At 51.4% G+C, this 17,853-nt stretch overlaps 10 protein-coding genes across 10 annotated transcripts; 4 read left to right on the top strand and 6 right to left on the bottom strand.

Moving 5' to 3' along the window:
- Nucleotides 1–613: 613 nt before the first annotated feature.
- NCS54_01284000 (Abhydrolase-3 domain-containing protein) lies at nucleotides 614–1,543 on the bottom strand (the record flags this gene model as incomplete). Its single annotated transcript, XM_053158062.1, has 1 exon — nucleotides 614–1,543. One exon carries the CDS (start codon nucleotides 1,541–1,543, stop codon nucleotides 614–616), a length of 930 nt encoding a protein of 309 aa, XP_053014037.1.
- Nucleotides 1,544–1,977: 434 nt separating this feature from the next.
- NCS54_01283900 (Cytochrome b5 heme-binding domain-containing protein) lies at nucleotides 1,978–2,442 on the top strand (the record flags this gene model as incomplete). Its single annotated transcript, XM_053158061.1, has 1 exon — nucleotides 1,978–2,442. The coding sequence occupies one exon, from the start codon at nucleotides 1,978–1,980 to the stop codon at nucleotides 2,440–2,442; it is 465 nt and encodes a 154-aa protein (XP_053014036.1).
- Nucleotides 2,443–2,731: 289 nt separating this feature from the next.
- Nucleotides 2,732–4,609, bottom strand: NCS54_01283800 (Hypothetical protein; the record flags this gene model as incomplete). Its single annotated transcript, XM_053158060.1, has 3 exons — nucleotides 4,004–4,609; nucleotides 3,776–3,955; nucleotides 2,732–3,730 (listed from the first exon to the last, which is right to left on the bottom strand). The coding sequence occupies exons 1-3, from the start codon at nucleotides 4,595–4,597 to the stop codon at nucleotides 2,732–2,734; spliced, it is 1,773 nt and encodes a 590-aa protein (XP_053014035.1). The 5' UTR covers nucleotides 4,598–4,609.
- Nucleotides 4,610–5,026: 417 nt separating this feature from the next.
- NCS54_01283700 (Hypothetical protein) lies at nucleotides 5,027–5,803 on the top strand (the record flags this gene model as incomplete). The annotated part of the gene is made up of 3 exons (XM_053158059.1): nucleotides 5,027–5,165; nucleotides 5,209–5,676; nucleotides 5,721–5,803. 3 exons carry the CDS (start codon nucleotides 5,027–5,029, stop codon nucleotides 5,801–5,803), a joined length of 690 nt encoding a protein of 229 aa, XP_053014034.1.
- Nucleotides 5,804–6,354: 551 nt separating this feature from the next.
- Nucleotides 6,355–6,962, top strand: NCS54_01283600 (Hypothetical protein; the record flags this gene model as incomplete). The annotated part of the gene is made up of 3 exons (XM_053158058.1): nucleotides 6,355–6,562; nucleotides 6,610–6,757; nucleotides 6,803–6,962. The coding sequence occupies exons 1-3, from the start codon at nucleotides 6,361–6,363 to the stop codon at nucleotides 6,960–6,962; spliced, it is 510 nt and encodes a 169-aa protein (XP_053014033.1). The 5' UTR covers nucleotides 6,355–6,360.
- Nucleotides 6,963–7,034: 72 nt separating this feature from the next.
- Nucleotides 7,035–9,184, bottom strand: NCS54_01283500 (Zn(2)-C6 fungal-type domain-containing protein; the record flags this gene model as incomplete). Its single annotated transcript, XM_053158057.1, has 3 exons — nucleotides 7,035–7,254; nucleotides 7,300–8,489; nucleotides 8,534–9,184. 3 exons carry the CDS (start codon nucleotides 9,182–9,184, stop codon nucleotides 7,035–7,037), a joined length of 2,061 nt encoding a protein of 686 aa, XP_053014032.1.
- A 1,952-nt stretch (nucleotides 9,185–11,136) lies between these two features.
- On the bottom strand, nucleotides 11,137–12,027 carry NCS54_01283400 (Hypothetical protein; the record flags this gene model as incomplete). The annotated part of the gene is made up of 1 exon (XM_053158056.1): nucleotides 11,137–12,027. The coding sequence occupies one exon, from the start codon at nucleotides 12,025–12,027 to the stop codon at nucleotides 11,137–11,139; it is 891 nt and encodes a 296-aa protein (XP_053014031.1).
- Nucleotides 12,028–13,292: 1,265 nt separating this feature from the next.
- NCS54_01283300 (Cupin type-1 domain-containing protein) lies at nucleotides 13,293–13,826 on the top strand (the record flags this gene model as incomplete). The annotated part of the gene is made up of 1 exon (XM_053158055.1): nucleotides 13,293–13,826. The coding sequence occupies one exon, from the start codon at nucleotides 13,293–13,295 to the stop codon at nucleotides 13,824–13,826; it is 534 nt and encodes a 177-aa protein (XP_053014030.1).
- Nucleotides 13,827–14,236: 410 nt separating this feature from the next.
- On the bottom strand, nucleotides 14,237–15,507 carry NCS54_01283200 (Hypothetical protein; the record flags this gene model as incomplete). The annotated part of the gene is made up of 4 exons (XM_053158054.1): nucleotides 14,237–14,480; nucleotides 14,529–14,956; nucleotides 15,000–15,346; nucleotides 15,393–15,507. The coding sequence occupies 4 exons, from the start codon at nucleotides 15,505–15,507 to the stop codon at nucleotides 14,237–14,239; spliced, it is 1,134 nt and encodes a 377-aa protein (XP_053014029.1).
- Nucleotides 15,508–16,682: 1,175 nt separating this feature from the next.
- Nucleotides 16,683–17,794, bottom strand: NCS54_01283100 (Cyclin-C-2 domain-containing protein; the record flags this gene model as incomplete). The annotated part of the gene is made up of 2 exons (XM_053158053.1): nucleotides 16,955–17,794; nucleotides 16,683–16,910 (listed from the first exon to the last, which is right to left on the bottom strand). The coding sequence occupies exons 1-2, from the start codon at nucleotides 17,768–17,770 to the stop codon at nucleotides 16,683–16,685; spliced, it is 1,044 nt and encodes a 347-aa protein (XP_053014028.1). The 5' UTR covers nucleotides 17,771–17,794.
- Nucleotides 17,795–17,853: the final 59 nt, after the last annotated feature.

The following is a 17,853-nucleotide window of genomic DNA, read 5'->3' as shown; positions in this document are numbered from 1 at the left end:
GTCGGTATTGGACATTGCTGGGCAATGATTTTGGTGACGCGCCTCGAATCAAGTGGGCGAAGAGAATGCGGCCTGAGTGAGGAATAAAATGGGACGAGAGCAAGCTCCGGACATGCTCGAGTAAAATAAAAGTAATTCGGGTGATAGTAATAAAACAAATAATAATCACAAAAGTGAATAGTTGTTGGGGTCTCTGATAGGGGGCTATCAGTAGATAAAGGGGCTTGTACAGGTGAAACGTCTAGAGCAAAAAGTCCGGGGGTTGCGCACACTCTGTAAATCCGCATATCTAGATACGTCAGAGGGACGCGTAAACTTTACTTAGATTGTGGCAGAGCGAGCTAATAACGTGATAACCGAGGAATGCGGTGTCGCGGGCTCTTCACAACCCCGAGGGCCCGAAGCTCTGTCGTATTTTAAAAGGACAGACCCAGTCATCAACGGTACAGAGACAGTAGATTGTGCCAGATAATAAGCTAGGGTTTTTAAGAGCCGCATCATATTCGCCGCTTTTCTATCTATGTTCTCTGCTCGTGTAACAGCTCTTGATGTGATAATGGCCCAGTTCATCAATTCCGGACGAGCAACCTCTTCGATCGACATCTGCACCTTGTCAAAAGCGTCGTCCCATCCTTAAGGGCTTTCTAAGATCCTCAGCTACTTTCAAATATGTCATTTCTCTCTGCTTGAATGCATCTGATCCTGGTTTAGCATCCTTGTCGAACCCATGCGCCGCATTCTCGAGCTGGACAACCTCAACATTGGCACCACCCGCCTTCAACTTTTGACCCATCTCCTCAGCCTCAGGCGATAGGTTATCAGCACTACAGGTAATGATGATGGTTGTATCAGGGAAGAGGGCAGGGTCGGCAAACGTAGGCGATACCCTGGGGTTTGTACGTTCCTCTGCTCTGGGCACATAGCATGTGGCAAACAACCGCAGAGAGAAAACCGGGAATGGGTTGATCGGATTCGGGACTTTCTTTAGCTCTGGATTGCGTTCAAGGTCTACGAGAGGGTAGAATGCGTAGGCCGCTTTGATGTTGATACGCTTGAAGTGCCCCCTGAGCTCTGATGCAGCAACCAAGGCCAAGTTACCGCCAGCACTGAAGCCAGACACCGCTATGCGACTCAGATCAAAACGATCGGGCTGGTCCTCGGCCCATTTAAGGACGTCCTCCACATCTTCCACAGGAGCTGGGAATGGGTGTTCTGGTGCTTTACGATAATCAGCATCTAGCACCACCACCCCAGCTTCGTGCGCCATTCTGTCACAAAACTCGTGGTCCATTCCCAAGCTCGGCAGGATGAACCCACTGCCGTGCCAGTTGATAAGCAAGCCAGGTGTGCTTTCGCTATGGTTGGGCGGACTGTGAATCCATGCCTTGATGAAACGGGTCGGGTCACGGGAGGGAATCTGAATGAGAGTTCTGTTGCTATTTGGTGCTTTGAATAGGGACCGCATGAATGGATATGCTGACCATCGTGAAAGAGTAATAACAATCTTGAGATACAAGTACTGCAGAAGGCTAAATTCGGCCATGGCTGGTTTGACATATGGAATAAGCGACGTATGAGACCACGAACCGAGAGTGAAAGCTATGACGTTGTTTAAGCATGAGGTTATTTATATGATTTCTCTCTCGGCGTCTCGGGCCCGTTGTAGTGTCCGTAATTACGCTGGGGGCTAAACTTTAAGCATGGTTGACAGAACATGACCGTACCGGGCGGCTTGGAAGCTAAAGCAGTGATATTCATCTTATTTTTTTCTCAGAGAAAGAGATTCTTGCACTCTGGGAGACAAGAGGATGCTCGGCGGTATGCCTGCCGGTGCATCGAGCCGGTTCGTGGCCACGGATGACCCGCTCCGCCATCTCCGCGTCTAGAGATGAGGGGAAACCCAACAACTTCGCCTTAGTCGGGTTCCAGACCTTTCTCCGTAAACAATCTCTAAAATTTTCTTCTTCAACTGTCATCATGGGCTGGATGAGCAGAAAGTCTCACTTGGGCATGCGGGACAATATCATTGCCGTGCAAATCGACTGGAGCGAAACAAAGGACGTACCGTCCGTCGACTTTGTCGAAGACACAAATGACCCCAAATCATTCAAACGAGCACCAATAGACACTTCAAACGATGACCTGCCTCTAATCGACGCATCCATTGTCATTGCTGCCGGAAAAGCCGGCCTCCTATGGATTGTCATCGATGACATTGTCTATGACTGCACAGACTTTGTGGAGGAACACCCCGGAGGATCTCGAGTACTTGAGTCCTTCCGAAGCGGCAATTGCAGCTGGCAGTTTTGGAGATTTCACGGGGAAAAGGATTTGGAGGAGTTTGGAAGGCCTCTTCGGGTAGGGCGGACAACGGGGATAGAGAACAAGTTCAAGGAGCCACCTAGATTTTTTGGATTGAGAAAGCTGTGGGGTGATGACTGAATAAGGAGGCATAAAACATATGTTGTCGATGGATGAACGAGAGGTATAATGAGACTTTGCAATGGCGTAATGAAGCTGAGCCGAATCTCATATCATCGCATTAAACGCGCTCTGAAAACCATCGGTGAAACGTTGATGTCCAGGAGGGTTGAAGGGATTCAGGGAGGGCTTGGTGAAGAATTGGAGCAGCCCAGAGAGATCAAGTCAAGTGGATGATAAGTCTATAGATGTGAGAAGCAATTAATTCATACCTAGTCTATTGAGTTCCAGTTTCCATTCTATTGTATAATCACTTCAAAAACTCGCCCACGGCCTCAGCAACTCCCTCCACGTCCTCAAACACATGCCAGTGGCCTACATTCTTCAATACGACAGCCTTGGAGTCCTTAATCCGTCCTGCATACTGCTCAACCAGCGCAGGCGGCGACACCTTATCCTCATCACCAGTAACGATCAAGGTCTTGGCCTCAATAGCCTCGACGTTGAGCTTTTGAGTAGCTCCAGCAAGAGCCCATGTAGCCTTGGCATAAGATTCAGGATCCTGACCGAGAAGGCTGAGTCTAACTGCGGTAATGGCAGTTGGGTTTGCCTTCTTGGAGTGACTGGATGTTCCTGCGTCGACAACAGCATCAACGACGGCTCGGATACCCTTGCTTCTCACAAGAGCAGCACGAGCATAAGCGCCCTTTGAGGCAGCCTCGGGGAGAGGAGAAGGAGGAGGCCCAACAAGAATAAGTTTGTTGACAAGACCGGGGTTGTCAATAGTAAACTTGAGGGACGCCAGACATCCGAGCGAGTGTGCAAAAAGCGTCGCGGGTGCTGAGGTTGTGATGCCAGCGGTATCAAAGATGGACTTGATGTCGGAGGCAAAGGACTCAAGGCTCAGAGTGCTCAACGGGTGAGTCGTGCTGAGACCATGGCCCTCAAGATCGAAGAGATGAAGGGTATTTCCCTCAGCGAGAGAAAGACGTGAGATCAAAGGTGTCCAGTAATCCAGGGTGCCTCCAAGACCGTGCACAAAGACAATATTGCTGCTTCCAGACCCAATCTTTTGGTAGTGGAGCGACTTGCCGTTCAATTGCGTGAGTCCAACACCGACACCAAGAGTCTTGGCCGAGTTTGTGACTTGGAAGGGCAGGTTGGAGGTGACCTGCTGGACGGTAGGATTGACAGCCTCAGGAGAGGCAATCTTGTTGGTGAGCGTTCCAAGGCCGGTGACTGAGACGGCAACTTCGTCTCCGGGTTGGAGGTAGACCGGAGGCTTCTTTCCAATACCAACACCGGCGGGCTACACTGTTAGTCAAGAACAGACACAGGAGGGAAGGGCTCTTACGGTTCCAGTAGCAATCACATCACCAGGCTGTAGGGTCTGACCCTCAGAGATCGTCTTGATCAGAGTAGGAATCGAAAAGATGAGTTCCTCAGTGGTGGCACTCTGTCTGAGCTCTCCGTTTACCTTGGTCTCAACCTTTAGAGTTGAGGGCAAAAACTCCTTGGGGACAGCGATGGGACCCTAAACAGTTAGCAAGACGACTCATATTGCATAGATAGAAAAACTTACAATAGGACAGAAAGTATCGGGAGACTTTCCAATGAAAAACTGCTTGTGGTCACGTTGACGCTCGCGAGCAGTCATGTCATTGATAATGGTGTAACCCCAAACATACTCCCAGGCATCTGCCTCTGAAACACGATAACCAGCCTTTCCGATGATGACACCAATCTCTCCTTCGTAGTCGATAGTCGAAGAAAAGTCGGCATGAGGCAGAATCTCCTCTCCATCCGCGATGATAGACGTAGCCCTCTTGGTAAAGATAACAGGATGACTGGGCCGATCCGTCTTGTCAGAGCTGTCAAAACCAGAGCTGTTAAACTCCTTGGCGTGCTCCATGTAATTCTTGCCCACGGCAAGAATGTCTCGGCCGGAAATCGGCGGCAGAACCTTGACGTCCTTGGCAGACACGGGCTCACCATCGGCGATAATCCGAGACACGCCTGCGGCGATCACCTCGTAGAGACTCGTCACAGGCGTACCAGACGCAAAGCTCAGAGGTTGAATGGTGCCTTTGGCAATGTCGGAGTGCCCGATGCGAACGAGTCCCGTGTCGGGATGGCTAAAAGCCGCATACTGAGCGAGAGGAGTGATGGAGCCCATTGTGCGCGACTGTGTGGTTGTCTTGACGATTACAGGAGACTCTCGGCGGGTGTAGGACGGCTCAAATACACAGTCCTCAATTGCCGATCTGCAAGTCGCAGTTGTTGTCTCGGGCTTCGGGAGATGTCGCCGTGTGGTGGTTTTGCGGGGAAGACGGAGATGGCGGACATGGCGGGGCGGAAATGGCGACAGCGGAGATGGAAATGAGCGCATGACGGTTCATGAATCAAGCGTGTTAGTTCATGGGGAAGAGGGCGTTCAGCTGGGGTAGTACAATCATGGCGTTCTGGGGGTTTGATCGAGGCCTAGATAGCTCAAGATGGCTAGTTCAGTGGCATTGACGAGTATTTATTAGCTGGGTGAAGCAGATGTTGCAGTGTCAACGCAGTCCTGAATATTCTTTCTGTAGTTCTTTTCAATTCGATCATCATGCCTTCAGACGACAACAAGCTCCGTCAGACCCTCACTGAGGGAGGCCACGTTGAGGACCGCACCCAGCCGTCTCTGCCAGTGGTCCATCGACGCTTTGCCAACCCTTCGCCTCTGGGTCTGCTGTCTTTTGCGACAGGTAAGAACCCATATTGACTTTTGCACAGTTTCTAACATGTTAGGCATCTTTCTCATCTCGAGCTTTGGCGTCCACGCTCGTGGAATCCAGACTCCCAATGTCATGATCTCGGTCCTCATCTTCTTTGGTGGAATCTGCCAGTACCTCGTCGGCATCATGGAATTCGTCGCCGGAAACACGTTTGGAACGGCAGTCTTCATGTCTTATGGCGCCTTCAACATTTCCTACAGCATGATTTATCTACCTGGCTCTGGTATCATTGCTGCATACATGGACTCTGAGGGCAACTTGAGCCCAGACTTTCAGCAGTCCATCGCATTGTATCTCTGGGCTTGGTTCATCTTGAGTGTCATCTACACCATTGCAGCCATTCGAAGCTCTTGGGTTCTCTTTCTGGACCTGGTGGCACTTGACGTCTGCCTCATTCTTCTTGCAACTGGAAACATGGTTCAGAGCACCGCTGTTCTCAACGCCGGTTACGCCTTTGGATATTTGGTTGCCATTCTTAGCTGTAAGTGCCTTGTTGTCCTTAAGAAATTACACTAACGTTTCCAGACTGGGCTGGCTGCGCAGGCCTCTACGCTGGAGGCACAACCCCCTTTGAAGTCCCAACGTTTCCTCTGTACAAGGAAGCATAAGCCTATGATAGAAGTACCTTGTACTCAAGGTTTCCCTTTCCGCCATTTGACCTTCTATGCCTGCCGTTATAGACGGTTGAGAACATGTCCGTTGCAGCCCATCAGGCAAGCTTTTCTAGGGTTTCATCGTGGGTGGATAACTCTATTATGACTGCTGGCTTCTTTGAATATTCTCAAAACTCTCTACAACAAACTTTTGAACAGCGTTACCGTGAAAACTACTTTCTGTCTACATGTTCTGCACTGACGCCAATGCGGCCGTGAACTTAGCTAGCGAGCCCCATTCTCGGTCACCAAAACGGAAGGCTATAAAGAGCGAACGGCATGCGGTGTGAGAGGGCAAATAAATCTGTTTCTAATCCACACGTGCGTCCAAGACCGTAAGATCCTGCCGCTGTTATTGAGACACCGTCACCTCAAACGGGAAGTGATATGCACAGCTGAAGGATCGCTGCATTGCCGTCTCAACCGACCTGTTAATGCAGCAAGATATATAAGCCATCTCAAATTTTCTGTGAAACACGGTTTTGTCTCTTCAATCGCAGTATTGACTCAAGATGAAGCTCACCGCCCTTCTGCTCCTTGCCTCCATTGTGACGGCCTCCCCTACCGTTTACTTCATCCGACACGGCGAAAAGCCAGCGGAAGGCAATGGATTGAATGCAGAAGGCCAGCAGCGCGCTCAATGCTTGAGGAGCGTCTTTGGTGCGAGCTCACAGTACAACATTGGCCACATCATGGCACAGACCTACAAGTCCAGTACGTTACTTGCTGTGAACCAGGATTCACAAGCTAATGCGATTTAGGTGGTGCCAGAAAGCGCCCGTACGACACTGTCCTACCCTTGGCTCAAGATCTTGGTCTTACCGTGGACACGTCGTGTGACCGAGACGACAGCGAATGTGTCAAGGACGTCGTCAAGGGCTACGAGGGCAGCGGAAACATTCTCATTTGGTAAGTCTTTTCGTCTCACTGGTAGAATCTGACTGACATCTTTAGCTGGGAACACAAACGACTCAACAACCTCGCCAAGGAGCTTGGTGCCAATGATGTGGACAACTATCCCAGTGACAGATTTGACATTATCTGGACTGACCCTCCCAAATACAAGGAGATTACTGAGGTGACATCTGAGAACTGTCCCGGTCTGGATGATTAGGTTCGGTCAGCCTGAAGTGTAGATCAAGTCCAGTGTGGCTTGATAGACGAAGATTGCGATGCAACTTATAGACTAGAGTACATTCGTTATAGAATTGTTCTCCAAGAACGTCTCCCACTCTTCCCAACCCATCGTCGAAGGTGAGAGCCACTGTTGCGGTGCCAAATTGTCGACTGGTTCTTCAAGAAACTCCAGCCCTGATCGATCAGAGCTCAGCGATGTTTGATGAGCAGGGCTGTCGGATGCCATTGAAGGAATCGGATGCTGAATCTCCTGAGGTGTGATCATACCACTACTGTCTGTTAGCGAGAGAATTGTAATTAGACGAGGCACATACAGCAGCTTCTTCAGCACCGGTGCGGCCTTTTGGCAAACTGCACTCATTCCCGTTTTCGCCATCTGCTCGAAAACCTCGAGCGCTCCTTGAAGTTCCCGACGCAAAGCATCTTTCGTAGATGCCTCCACGCCCATTCCACTCGTACAGATATGAGCTAGACACACTGCAGCATGGAATGCATGGAAGCTTCCCAAGCCACGGTTATACCACTGGTAAGGACGAAACATTGCGTCCTCATAGAGTGTCCGATGTATACTGAGCAATGCCTGAGAGCTCTCAATGCACTTCCTCTGCGACATGAGTAGATTTTCCTTGGTATAGCGCATGTCTGCCGTCCTCTGTCGAAGAATAGGTCTGTGCAAGAGGAGGGTGAGTTGATGCGAGTACCCAAACAGAACGTTTAATTGAACGGCGTGATGGACCGGGAGTGTCGTATCAAACAGATATTTGTAGTTGAGGACCTCTTGTAGGGTGGAAATCTCAGAGTCGAGTGCTTGGATGGCGTCGTAAGAAGGTGCACGCAATGACCCAAAAATCTCGCTGCATATGCGGGTGCAAAGGCCGTAAAGGTCAAACTTGAGCAAGAGATACGACATCTGCGTTGGCCCGTTTCGTGAGACTGGCACTTCGAATCCAGCAACAAGTTCATCATCGTTGACGTCCAAGGGCGGCTTGACACTTGAAGGCGTGAATGTCGAGTCCAGGTTTCCCAGTGTGGTGTTTTGTATCGTGTAGAGCATGTTTAATCCAGCCCAGCACCTTCGACGCTCCTCAACTCGTATCCGATCCATTCCAAAGACTGTAGGGTCGATGTGGCAGCCGAGAGCCAAGGCAATGTTGCGTGCGGTACCCAGCAGAGCCCAGGACTGGCCATGGGTGTGATTGATGCCATAAATGAGGAGAACAACAGCTTGTAGCGTATTCAGATTGTGTCGCCAGAGGTAGTGATCGGCTTCGAGACATCTCATCGCCGCTCCTCGGTAGCGACTACTCAGCAAAGACGTGTTCTCGAGTGCCGAGTTGCGACGACCCAGCTCACGTAGAAGAGGGCTGTCTTCTGGCAATGCTATGACCGCGATGCTTAAGATGACAAAGAGGAGCGCGAGCCACGGGAGAGACACTTGCTCGGGGTCTGACTGGAAGCGGCGATAATCGGCCTCGAATGTCGGATCATGTAATATGTGGAAGAGCTGCATTGTTAGCAGTTGCAATATGCGTAAAATGAAAGACTTACAGGAGAAAACACGTCGAAATAAGTCCTCTTGAGCTCATCGCAGTGTGAAGTGGGCGGAAGCAGGTCGAGAAGCCCTGCAATCGTGGCAGTGCTGGTTGTAAATGGCATCGACCCAATGTCGTTCCCGTCAAGGTCTGTCTTGATGCCATTCACATTGGGATTGTCCCGAAGGATGGAGGACCAGCGTGAAGATGATGGTTCAAACTTTTCGTGCCCAGACTCATATCGTATAATGATCCCAGCTGGCGGCGCAATTGAACTCGAAGATACGCCCTTGAGCGGCGATACCTCATTCCGGCCAGTAAACGAGCCCGCGGATTGGGGTTGTAAAGTCGATTCAGGCGAAGGAAGATTCGATACAGGCTCCTGAGGTTGTTGACTCGCCGAATTGGACACACTCTGTCGCAGCAATTCCTCAAGCCTATCGATCCTCGCGACGAGTTCCGAGTTATCAACAGCCCCTGCAGCTGGCTGATTGTGTCGTCTGGGCCATTGATCCCGGAGATAAACACACTCTGAAGAGGGTATCCCTCGACGCACACAGGTCTCACATGGTCCTCTTCCTCGATTGATGTTTCGAGGACACTTGATCTTGCGCTCCCGACAGGGCTCGCAACTGAGAGGCATACGACGACCGGTTGAGACGGGCATTTCGACGGTGACCGAGACAACTAAGAATAAGTGACTAGACAGGAGCGAAAATCCGGGGACACACCCTTTTTAGACTCGGGAGCCTCCCCCGACATCTCCGCATTCCCCGCACATTGAGTTGATGCCAAGAGGCGAACTCCCGGGACTCTTTCTGAGCATCATGATTCGTCAGAGGGAGGTCAGCGAAAGCTGACTAACTTCCATGAGTGGCAGTGGCTGAGCCTGGTTGAAACTGGGGCTGAGTTCGAAGCTGAACCCCAAGGCATCGCAGCTCCTCCATCTTCCCAAGTCATGAGCTCCCCCCACTGCTTCTTTTGCGACAAAACCCTTTGACAATGGCGTCATTCTTCTTTGCGTCAGGGCCGTCTCCAGATCAAGGAGCAACATGGAATGTTGAGTTCTTTGTTGGCGTTGTGGCCTTGTGTTTTACTCGCAGACTCATAGCCTCAAAAAGAAGGCTAGAGGAGGATACAACTCCTCGGCTAGGGAAAGATCCAGTAACAGGCAAGGAAGAGATGCCTTCTCCGATAAGGTCAGCTCGACTGCCTTAGGCTGGGTTTCCGTGGGCAGCGTTGAAGCAGGACATTCTAGCCAGCAGGGAGGAGAACAGTAAGGACAAGAACACCTGACAGGCATTTCTCCAGACTGACAACTCTATTAGAGCCACCCTCGAATCTACCGCGACTAGTCGACAGCATCTTGAACAGGATACCGGTTCATAGGTCCCTAGTCCTCGGAGGACAAGCCCGGATTCGCTGGACCTGTGTAAGCCAGACTACGTCAACATTTGAACTTTGGCTGATTTTTCCCTAGTCCTGCGGACAACAGCTCTTTGATGATTTCTCAAGCTCAACCCCCGAATCTCTCCAAGCCCTGCAGCAAAATCTACAGAATCCCAACCTGTCGTCCGAAGGGGGTCAGCACAGTGGTACCTTTTCCAACCAAGGTTCAACCGGTCGTCCTGACCTGACATGGCCATGGCCAACATTCATTCCTGGGAACGGCTTCAACAAGTTCCTGGGACGAAAGAAAGAAGAAGGAACCACTCTTCCCATGCATACCCATCCACGGATTCCTGAACCCGTGGTCAGCACGACTCCATTTCTCTTGATGTGCATTGATCGAGGCCGTCATTTTACAGGACTTTATCAACATGTGCTACAAAACGTCGAGGATGACACACAACTCTTTCAGTTTCTACGAGACCATGTTTCTCAACATCGAGGCATCGGTTCATGGTTCACATTCAGGAGTGTTGCTGCAATTTCTCTGACCAGAGTATGTCTTGGCCAAATTTTCCTATCACTGCTAACCATCTCCAGTTCGAAGCAGACAACAGCAAATTTGCTGAAGTCCATCGCCACAAGGAAGTATGCGACAAAGACTGCGTGTGCATTCCCCCACCCGAACGGGTCGAGAGCGACGAATATGATTGTTCGCCATCACCAACCGTCAAACCAACCCAAGTTCCCGTCATCGGCACAAACCGTCTAACCCACTACTTTCTAAAGCCTCATTCATTTCACGGGCCGCAACGGACGATACTCAACCAGTTACCGAAAAGGGCACAGGGACCACTGAGCACTTCACAAGAGAGTATGGAACTTGGCTGGGGCATTCACATCTAGGGGGGCTGGCACTGGAGGTCCATCTACTTTGTCGTGGTCGTGGCTTTTGTCATTGGGGGACTTGTTTTCGGTATCGCTTGGTCCGTCGCCAAGAAAGATATCCAGAGTGCGTTTTCTATTGCAGCTACCTGGGTGGCGATGGCTCCTTTGTTGTTTGGATGGATTGCGGTCAGAGATTTGCAATAGGAGGGTGATGAATCATGATTTTATGACAGCCTGGTTTACAGCCTATCTATTGGCTCATTTATCTCATCAAGGGCCGGGCTTCAACTGGCTTGCAGGCGTTTAGACCCTCCCTTACTTCCGTTCCCCCCAACGACATGCTCAATCTGACAGCCAAAGTGTCTTTGCAGTCGATGGCTTACAGATTCCCATCTTTCCCAAAGGCCCAGCAGAGTTGGTCGTCGCACAAGCCCAAGTACGCATATTGTTATCCCTCAGAATTCCCGCACCAACAAGCTTGGCGCACACCCCAGGATGGTTCGCGTCCAAGAACTCCGAGATGCTGGTGGCAAACGTCGTGGCAGTAACCCCTTTTTCGCGCGTGATACACCACAAATCCGGATCCTTCTTCATCTGAGTGAGCTGGCCCGATTTAACAGTATCTTCGCTGGACAAGACATCTCGAGTCGTCTCGTTGACTGCACAACGATGGATGTGGACTTGTTCATGCGTTCTAGCCCTCCACGAGTTGAGCAGCAGCGCCTCCCTGGATGGGTCGTAGTTCTTCTGAGCAAACACCCATCCCCGGTCACCGAATGCACGGTTCACCTGGTTGCTCATATCGAGAATACCCGAAAGCAGCTTGTTGGTGGTAGTGAGGTTATCGTGACCAGGAAGAAGCGCCCAGATATCGTCCCCGCCCACACGGATAGGTTGGTTGGTGATGCAGTCCCCGTGTTTATTCTTGAGGCATCGGCAGAGAGAGTTGAAGAAGAGGCCACAGCCCTCGCAAGTGACCTCGCTTTGCTTGCAAGTTGTATCGCAGACCTTGACGTCCTTGGGAGCATCATGACCGCAAGCCCTGCAAGGGTGGTCTTTACACCCTTCGGCTGGAGGGGGGCATTCGCATGAGTCAACCGTCATCTTTTGGATGTTGGTGCTTGTACATTCGACAGGGTCACGAGGCAGAAGAGTGGTGAGGTGGCCTTCGAAAGGGGGTTCGGCGAGGGCAGCGGTTGCCCAGAAGGCAAGGATGGTGTAAACGATGCGCATGGTGAGACGGGTGCAAATTCGGTGCTAGTCTGAAGTAGTGTTTGGTATGATCTGGGGAAGAAGGGGAGAAGTGGGAAGGGGAGGGACCGAAGAGGGACTTCTTATGCATGATCTGTCCTTCGTAAAGTTCTCAACGGTCGTCGTTTGCGGGGGTTCAAACTCAATTGCCCACTCTCGAACGTCTATAATCCTAGAATAACAATATTTATCCCGTTGTTCAAGGCCTTCTTGGCAATCTCCCACTCTTCGGGCTGATGTTCGGCGAGACTGTTGGTGAGAACTACGGATATCTCCAGGGGCGTCTGACAGGAGGTCACAGGGTTCTCATCTGCGGAAACTTCCTTCCCCTAAATGCTTGGTGCTCAAGACCGACAGAGCTGAGCCAGAACACGTAGAATTCTTCTCACCATGAAAATTAACATGCACTATCGTTCTTGCTCAACAGGAACTTGTTCGCTTACTCTGGGCCCAAGCCAAGCCGCATCCTCGGCCGGCCTGCCACTCAACACGATCCCGGTTAGCTACCTAGACATCCGTGGATCTCTAAATGCCGGCAGCCGAAGGGGACTTGAGACTCTTGCTCTTGGTGTTACCGCTTAATGGCTAGGTATAGGCATTTAGTCCCTTGAAGAGTGAGAGGTGGGGATGACGAGGGTTCCGATGAGGTCTGTCACGTCCAGGAGGTTCGCAACCGACAATGGCATTGTAGGTTTCTAGTCACAGACGTCGTGGCTTTGACGACTCCATGGCCCGTCTCTGCCAGCCCTCTACGCACGAGCATGTCCAGCCGACCAAAGTCGATATTACAATCTCGTCCACCATGGATCCCTCGGTGCGTGTTAGCTTCAAGCGGTTAAGGTGGTCGGTGGATGTATTTTTCCTAATTTACTCCATGTCTAAGACTTTTTGTTCCTATCCGTTTGACAGCTCATTTGATGTTGTTACCTTGAGGCCCTGTGAATGATCTCCTCTTGATGTTCGGGGCATAGCTCTATTCAGCTCTGTGCTCAGTTGAACACAGGAGCGAATATGGTCCTCAACAAAATAATGCGTTTAAGACGCCTGAATTATGTCTATAATCCAATCTTCAATTCTACACTTTGTCACGCGTCAAGATCGCAGTGCCAACGCATTTATAGGAGTCGTGTTGTAGATGACGTAAGATGGTGATAATCACTGCTGCAACACCACCACGAACTCCATCGCAACTCTTCTCTCCTTATGAACCTCGACAATTTCCAGATTGGGCACTGTCTACATCCAAAATGCCACTCACACCTCTCTCATCCCTCCGCGTCTCCAAACATCTAATCCCCGCTCACAACCTCATCCCCAACTGCAGCATCCAGAACAAACCCCTCCTCATCTACCACTCCGCCTTCCAACGCCCCATCTCAGCAGCAAGAATCGAATCACACCTCTCCTCCGTGGGAGTAGTGATCCCCCAATGGCGCTTCACCATGTACACGACGACTCACTTCCACAGCACATCCCACGAGGTTCTATGCATCAGCCATGGTCGAGCTCGTCTGTGTTTCGGTGGCGAGGAGAATGAGGATCGTGTTGAGCCTGTGGTTGAAGCTGGAGACGTTATCATTGTACCCGCGGGCGTTGGACATCGGCTTTTGGAAGACTTGACCGATGGGTTTGAGATGGTGGGAAGCTATCCAGAAGGTCACAATTGGGACATGTGCTATGGCAAGTCGGGCGAAGAGGAAAAGGTGAATGCGATCAAGGATCTGGAGTGGTTCCCGCGAGATCCTATATACGGGGATCAAGGGCCAACAAAGGGCATCTGAGTCTGGGTGCAATGCGTGTGTGTTGGTGTGAGGCTGTTGTGCCTGGTAATGAGTTGTTGGCGATATCCCGAGTTTGAGTGTGAACACCCGAATTAACAAGTTGAATGCCCAGAAAGCTTCTATTCAAAGCCATGTGAATGTTTACTTGTGTTTCCCTTCGTCAGCGCTGGACAAATGCTCATTGTTTCACACTCACAGTGAGACAAGGACAGTTTTCACCAACACCCATCAATTAAACCACCAAGCATCAGCTTATACCAATACAGTCACATCTAGCGCCAAGGAACACATGAGCAACGCTTACAGTGACATGGACATCAATTCACATATTCAGTATCTCATATGCAACCACCCACATTACCCATCCCCTCATCCGCATTAAACCTCCCCAACCCAATCATACACATCACTTAATAGTTCATGACAACAGCGGCACCACCAAGCAAAGCACCAAGCGCAATCGCAGCCGTAGCATGAGGAGCAGCCTCAGTCGAAGTGGAAGTAGTAAGTCCGGTGACTTGCTCAGTACCCTGCGGCACACCCGAGGTGAAGGGAACGCCGACGTCGCTGGCCGAGCTGGCGCCGGAGAAGGCCGGGGCCTGGGTCTCGGCGGTGGGGTTTGCCGTGGCGGAGGGGTTCTCGGGGTTGAGGACACTATCGAGAGTTAGTGAGATTGATGTGTAGAAGGGGGAAGGGACTTACCCATCAATGACGTGGAGGACACCGTTAGCGATGAGGACATCAGGAATGACAACCTTGGCCTCATTGACAAAGACATCACCATCATGGATGGCAATGTTGATATCCTCGCCCTCAGAAGTTCTAAGAGTGCCGTTCCTCAACGTGCTGCTGTATCCGACAGTGCCGTTGACAACATGGTACTTGAGAATGCTCTCCAGGTCATCGCTGCTAAGATCACCCACAACGGAACCAATATCCGCAAATGCAGCGTTGTTGGGCGCAAAGACGGTAATGTTCTTCTCCTCGACGACGTCCTCTCCGAGGTCAGCCTCAGTAAAGGCGCCAACGACGGCAGAGAGGTTGGCGGCGACGGCAGTGTCGGTGAGGTTCTTGGGGATGCTAAGGACGCGGTTGATGATGTGAATGGTACCGCCGGTGAAATTGAGGTTCTACTTGGTCAGCGACGAATTATCAAGAAGACGGACAACGTACAGCCTCGGTCACATTGGACTGAGCACGGAATCCACTGTAGAAGCTGACAGTGTCATTAGCAGCAACAGCTTCGACGACCTGTCCGCTGGTAACATTGGTGTAAGTCTCGTTGGTGAGGAGCGTCTTGACAAAGGCAGGTGTGTCGGTAATGTTGCTGGCATAGTACGTGCCATTGAGGACGTGGTACTGGAGGATAGCACCAATGAGGCCAGGATCCGCCGCAACCTGCTTCGCAACAGTGGTATCATTGAGAAGCGCCTCGAGGGCATCGTTGCTGGGAGCGAGGATGGTAATGTTCCGCAGCTGGGAAAGCGATCGAGCAAGGCCAGGCTGGGCCTTGATGAGACCTACAAGAGTAAGCAACAATACAACAACAAAACTATCCAGACATACCGTTCAGCTCAGAGAGGGTATCATTCTTGGAGTCAAGGGCATCGGTCAGAGAAGTGCGGCTCTGAGCCGAAGCAGCGCCAACAAGGGCAAGAGACAAGAGACTGAAGAGCTTCATGGTGTGTAGATTCACAGGAACTCAAACCTAGCTTCTGATCGAACACTTCTGGTCAAGAAGGGGGACACGAAAACACAGAAGGGAACACTCGGCTTTTGAGCTTCTCAAACAACGGACACCATACCAGCAATAGTCTTGGCCAATTCATCACTAGCCAATAGTCAAAGACAATCCTCCATCTCGACCAGTCTCCGAACAGCGGGAAGACGAAACAAAAAAGTCAATGACATAGCCAAGAACTTCTGCGTCATGCACTAGCTCCAAGACGTGACTTGTTGTCTCATGGCGCGAGGCTGTACAACTCAGACGATTGCCAAGAAACAAGATGCGAGCCAAGGGGCAAGGGTCTTGAAAGAGGGAGCCGACGGCAATTGAGGGCATCGCAGGAGGGGACGGGGGACGGCAACCATCATCCAGACGAGACGAGACAAAGACGCCGAGAGGGAGGCCAAGGGCAATTGCATCAAAACCAAGAATTCCATGCGCTATCCATCAAATGCCATTGCTTAGAACCTGTTTTCCTGTCCTTGTCGCGACTCTTGAGCCGTCACCGACGCGCAACCGACAACCACCATCACCACCAGCAACAACGGGAACTTCGTGTCAATCAACCAATTGCCGACATCTTGTCTGCATCGGCTCAGCCCAAGAGTCCAGACTCCAGAGCAAATAAAGGCCGCAGAAATGTCGTCCCCATCCTCCACCGGCTGCCCAGAGCCGAAAACCCCACTCCCCGCCATTTATACACGTCGATCCGGTCGCTTTATATCGTCATAGACCTTCCCTCAGGTATCGCGGGAGCACAGCTCGGCTGTGGGTGAACATGGCCAAACAATCGCCTAAAAAGGCGTGACATGGTCCAAGCCCAGCAGCCAAGCCTCGGCATGGTTAAGACGGCATTTCAGCTTATGGCTAGGATGGGTTGCACCACGTCTCTGGGAATCGAATCAGCCAAGGCACATCTCGTCTCGACGATGCACGCGTGCATCTAGACCACGTCGGAGATCGGCTTGGCCAGCTTGGGCCAGTCATTTCTGCCCACTTCAGCTCTCCCGCGCCTCAAAAGCTGTCGCGGCCTCACCAAGACCCTGGTACTGTCGTCTTTTCCGATTGGCTTCCCAAGAATCAACAGGATAGAAGCATCATTAACCTCCACCTAGTCCAATATCACTGTCTCATAGGGGCGGGCCAAAGGGGTCTGCATTCTCCAACTTCACCCGCTTCGTCTCCCTCGCAAGGTCGTCTCCAAACACAGAACCATCATTGTTCGCCGCCGTCTTCTTTTCCTTGTTCATGGCTTGTTCTCGTCTCGCTCGTTGAAGATTGACCAGGTTCGCTCGATCGGGGTCTCGGCATTTCTGCAGCTTCTTTCGGAGAGGCTTCATCGCTTTCACAATTTCGGGCTGGGTTTGTTAGCAGATGCATCCAAGGCAGGTGAAAAACATACCGTTCCCCAATAATCCGTCATTCTCTCTGGAGGCTCCTCCTCAAGCATTTCGCGACAGCTCTGAATCACCCCCAAGATCTTGTCGCGCATGCTTGCCAACACAGCAGCCTGTCCTGCCTCACCGTTCGGCAAAGGAATCAAGACATCCAGAAGCCCATGGTCCACAATGGACACTGCCGCCATCATAATCTGGCTGGGAGTGTAGTGGAAGTAGGCATCTGTAACCAACGGACTAAACTTGAGAATCTCTCGCGCGCGAGCGTGTACTCTGTTGATCCGTGACTCCTCATCAGGCAGCTTCCTCCGCAACTCCAAAATCGCACCCTCGAGGGCTCTGAACGGGTGCCTAACGTCAAAGGCGAATCGAATCCCCTGACAAAGCAGAAACTCTCCAGCCAGGATCTGCTCCCCAGTCGTATTGGGAAACTTTTCCGAAAAGGCGTTCAGCTTGTAGAAGAAGCCCTCGGCCTTGCACCCAAAGAACAGCGACGTCTTGAGGAGCTCGGGGGCCGGGTATGTCATGACCGAGTTGGTCACGTAGAATCGTCGCAGGAAGACGGCGGCGGTCGCTCGGATCTCGGTGGGGAGTTCGCAGAACTGCGCAGCGCGGATGAGTTCGACAGTAAAGAACTTGACGAGTCGGATCTCTTCGTCGGCCGTGAGGAAATCGGGAGGAGGGTCGGCAGAGAGTCGCGGCGCGATCTGCTCTCTTGCTAGCGAGTTTGTCTTTGCGCGCAGCTCTTGGAGATTTGACGGGGTGAAGGACCAGAGCCGATATTGGCTCGATTGCCGGTAGCGCTCGTCTTCGGTCGCCATGATGCCCGTGTTTGAGCGGTGGAAGGTGTGAAGAGTGCAGAAGGCAAGTTGGAAGAGCTTCAAGTTCACATGCTGATCTCCAT

Source organism: Fusarium falciforme, chromosome 10 (assembly GCF_026873545.1).
Source record: "Fusarium falciforme chromosome 10, complete sequence".
NCBI classification, from domain to species: domain Eukaryota; kingdom Fungi; phylum Ascomycota; class Sordariomycetes; order Hypocreales; family Nectriaceae; genus Fusarium; species Fusarium falciforme.
The sequence above is the reverse complement of the archived record's forward strand: the minus strand, read 5'-3'. Positions and strand labels throughout refer to the sequence as shown.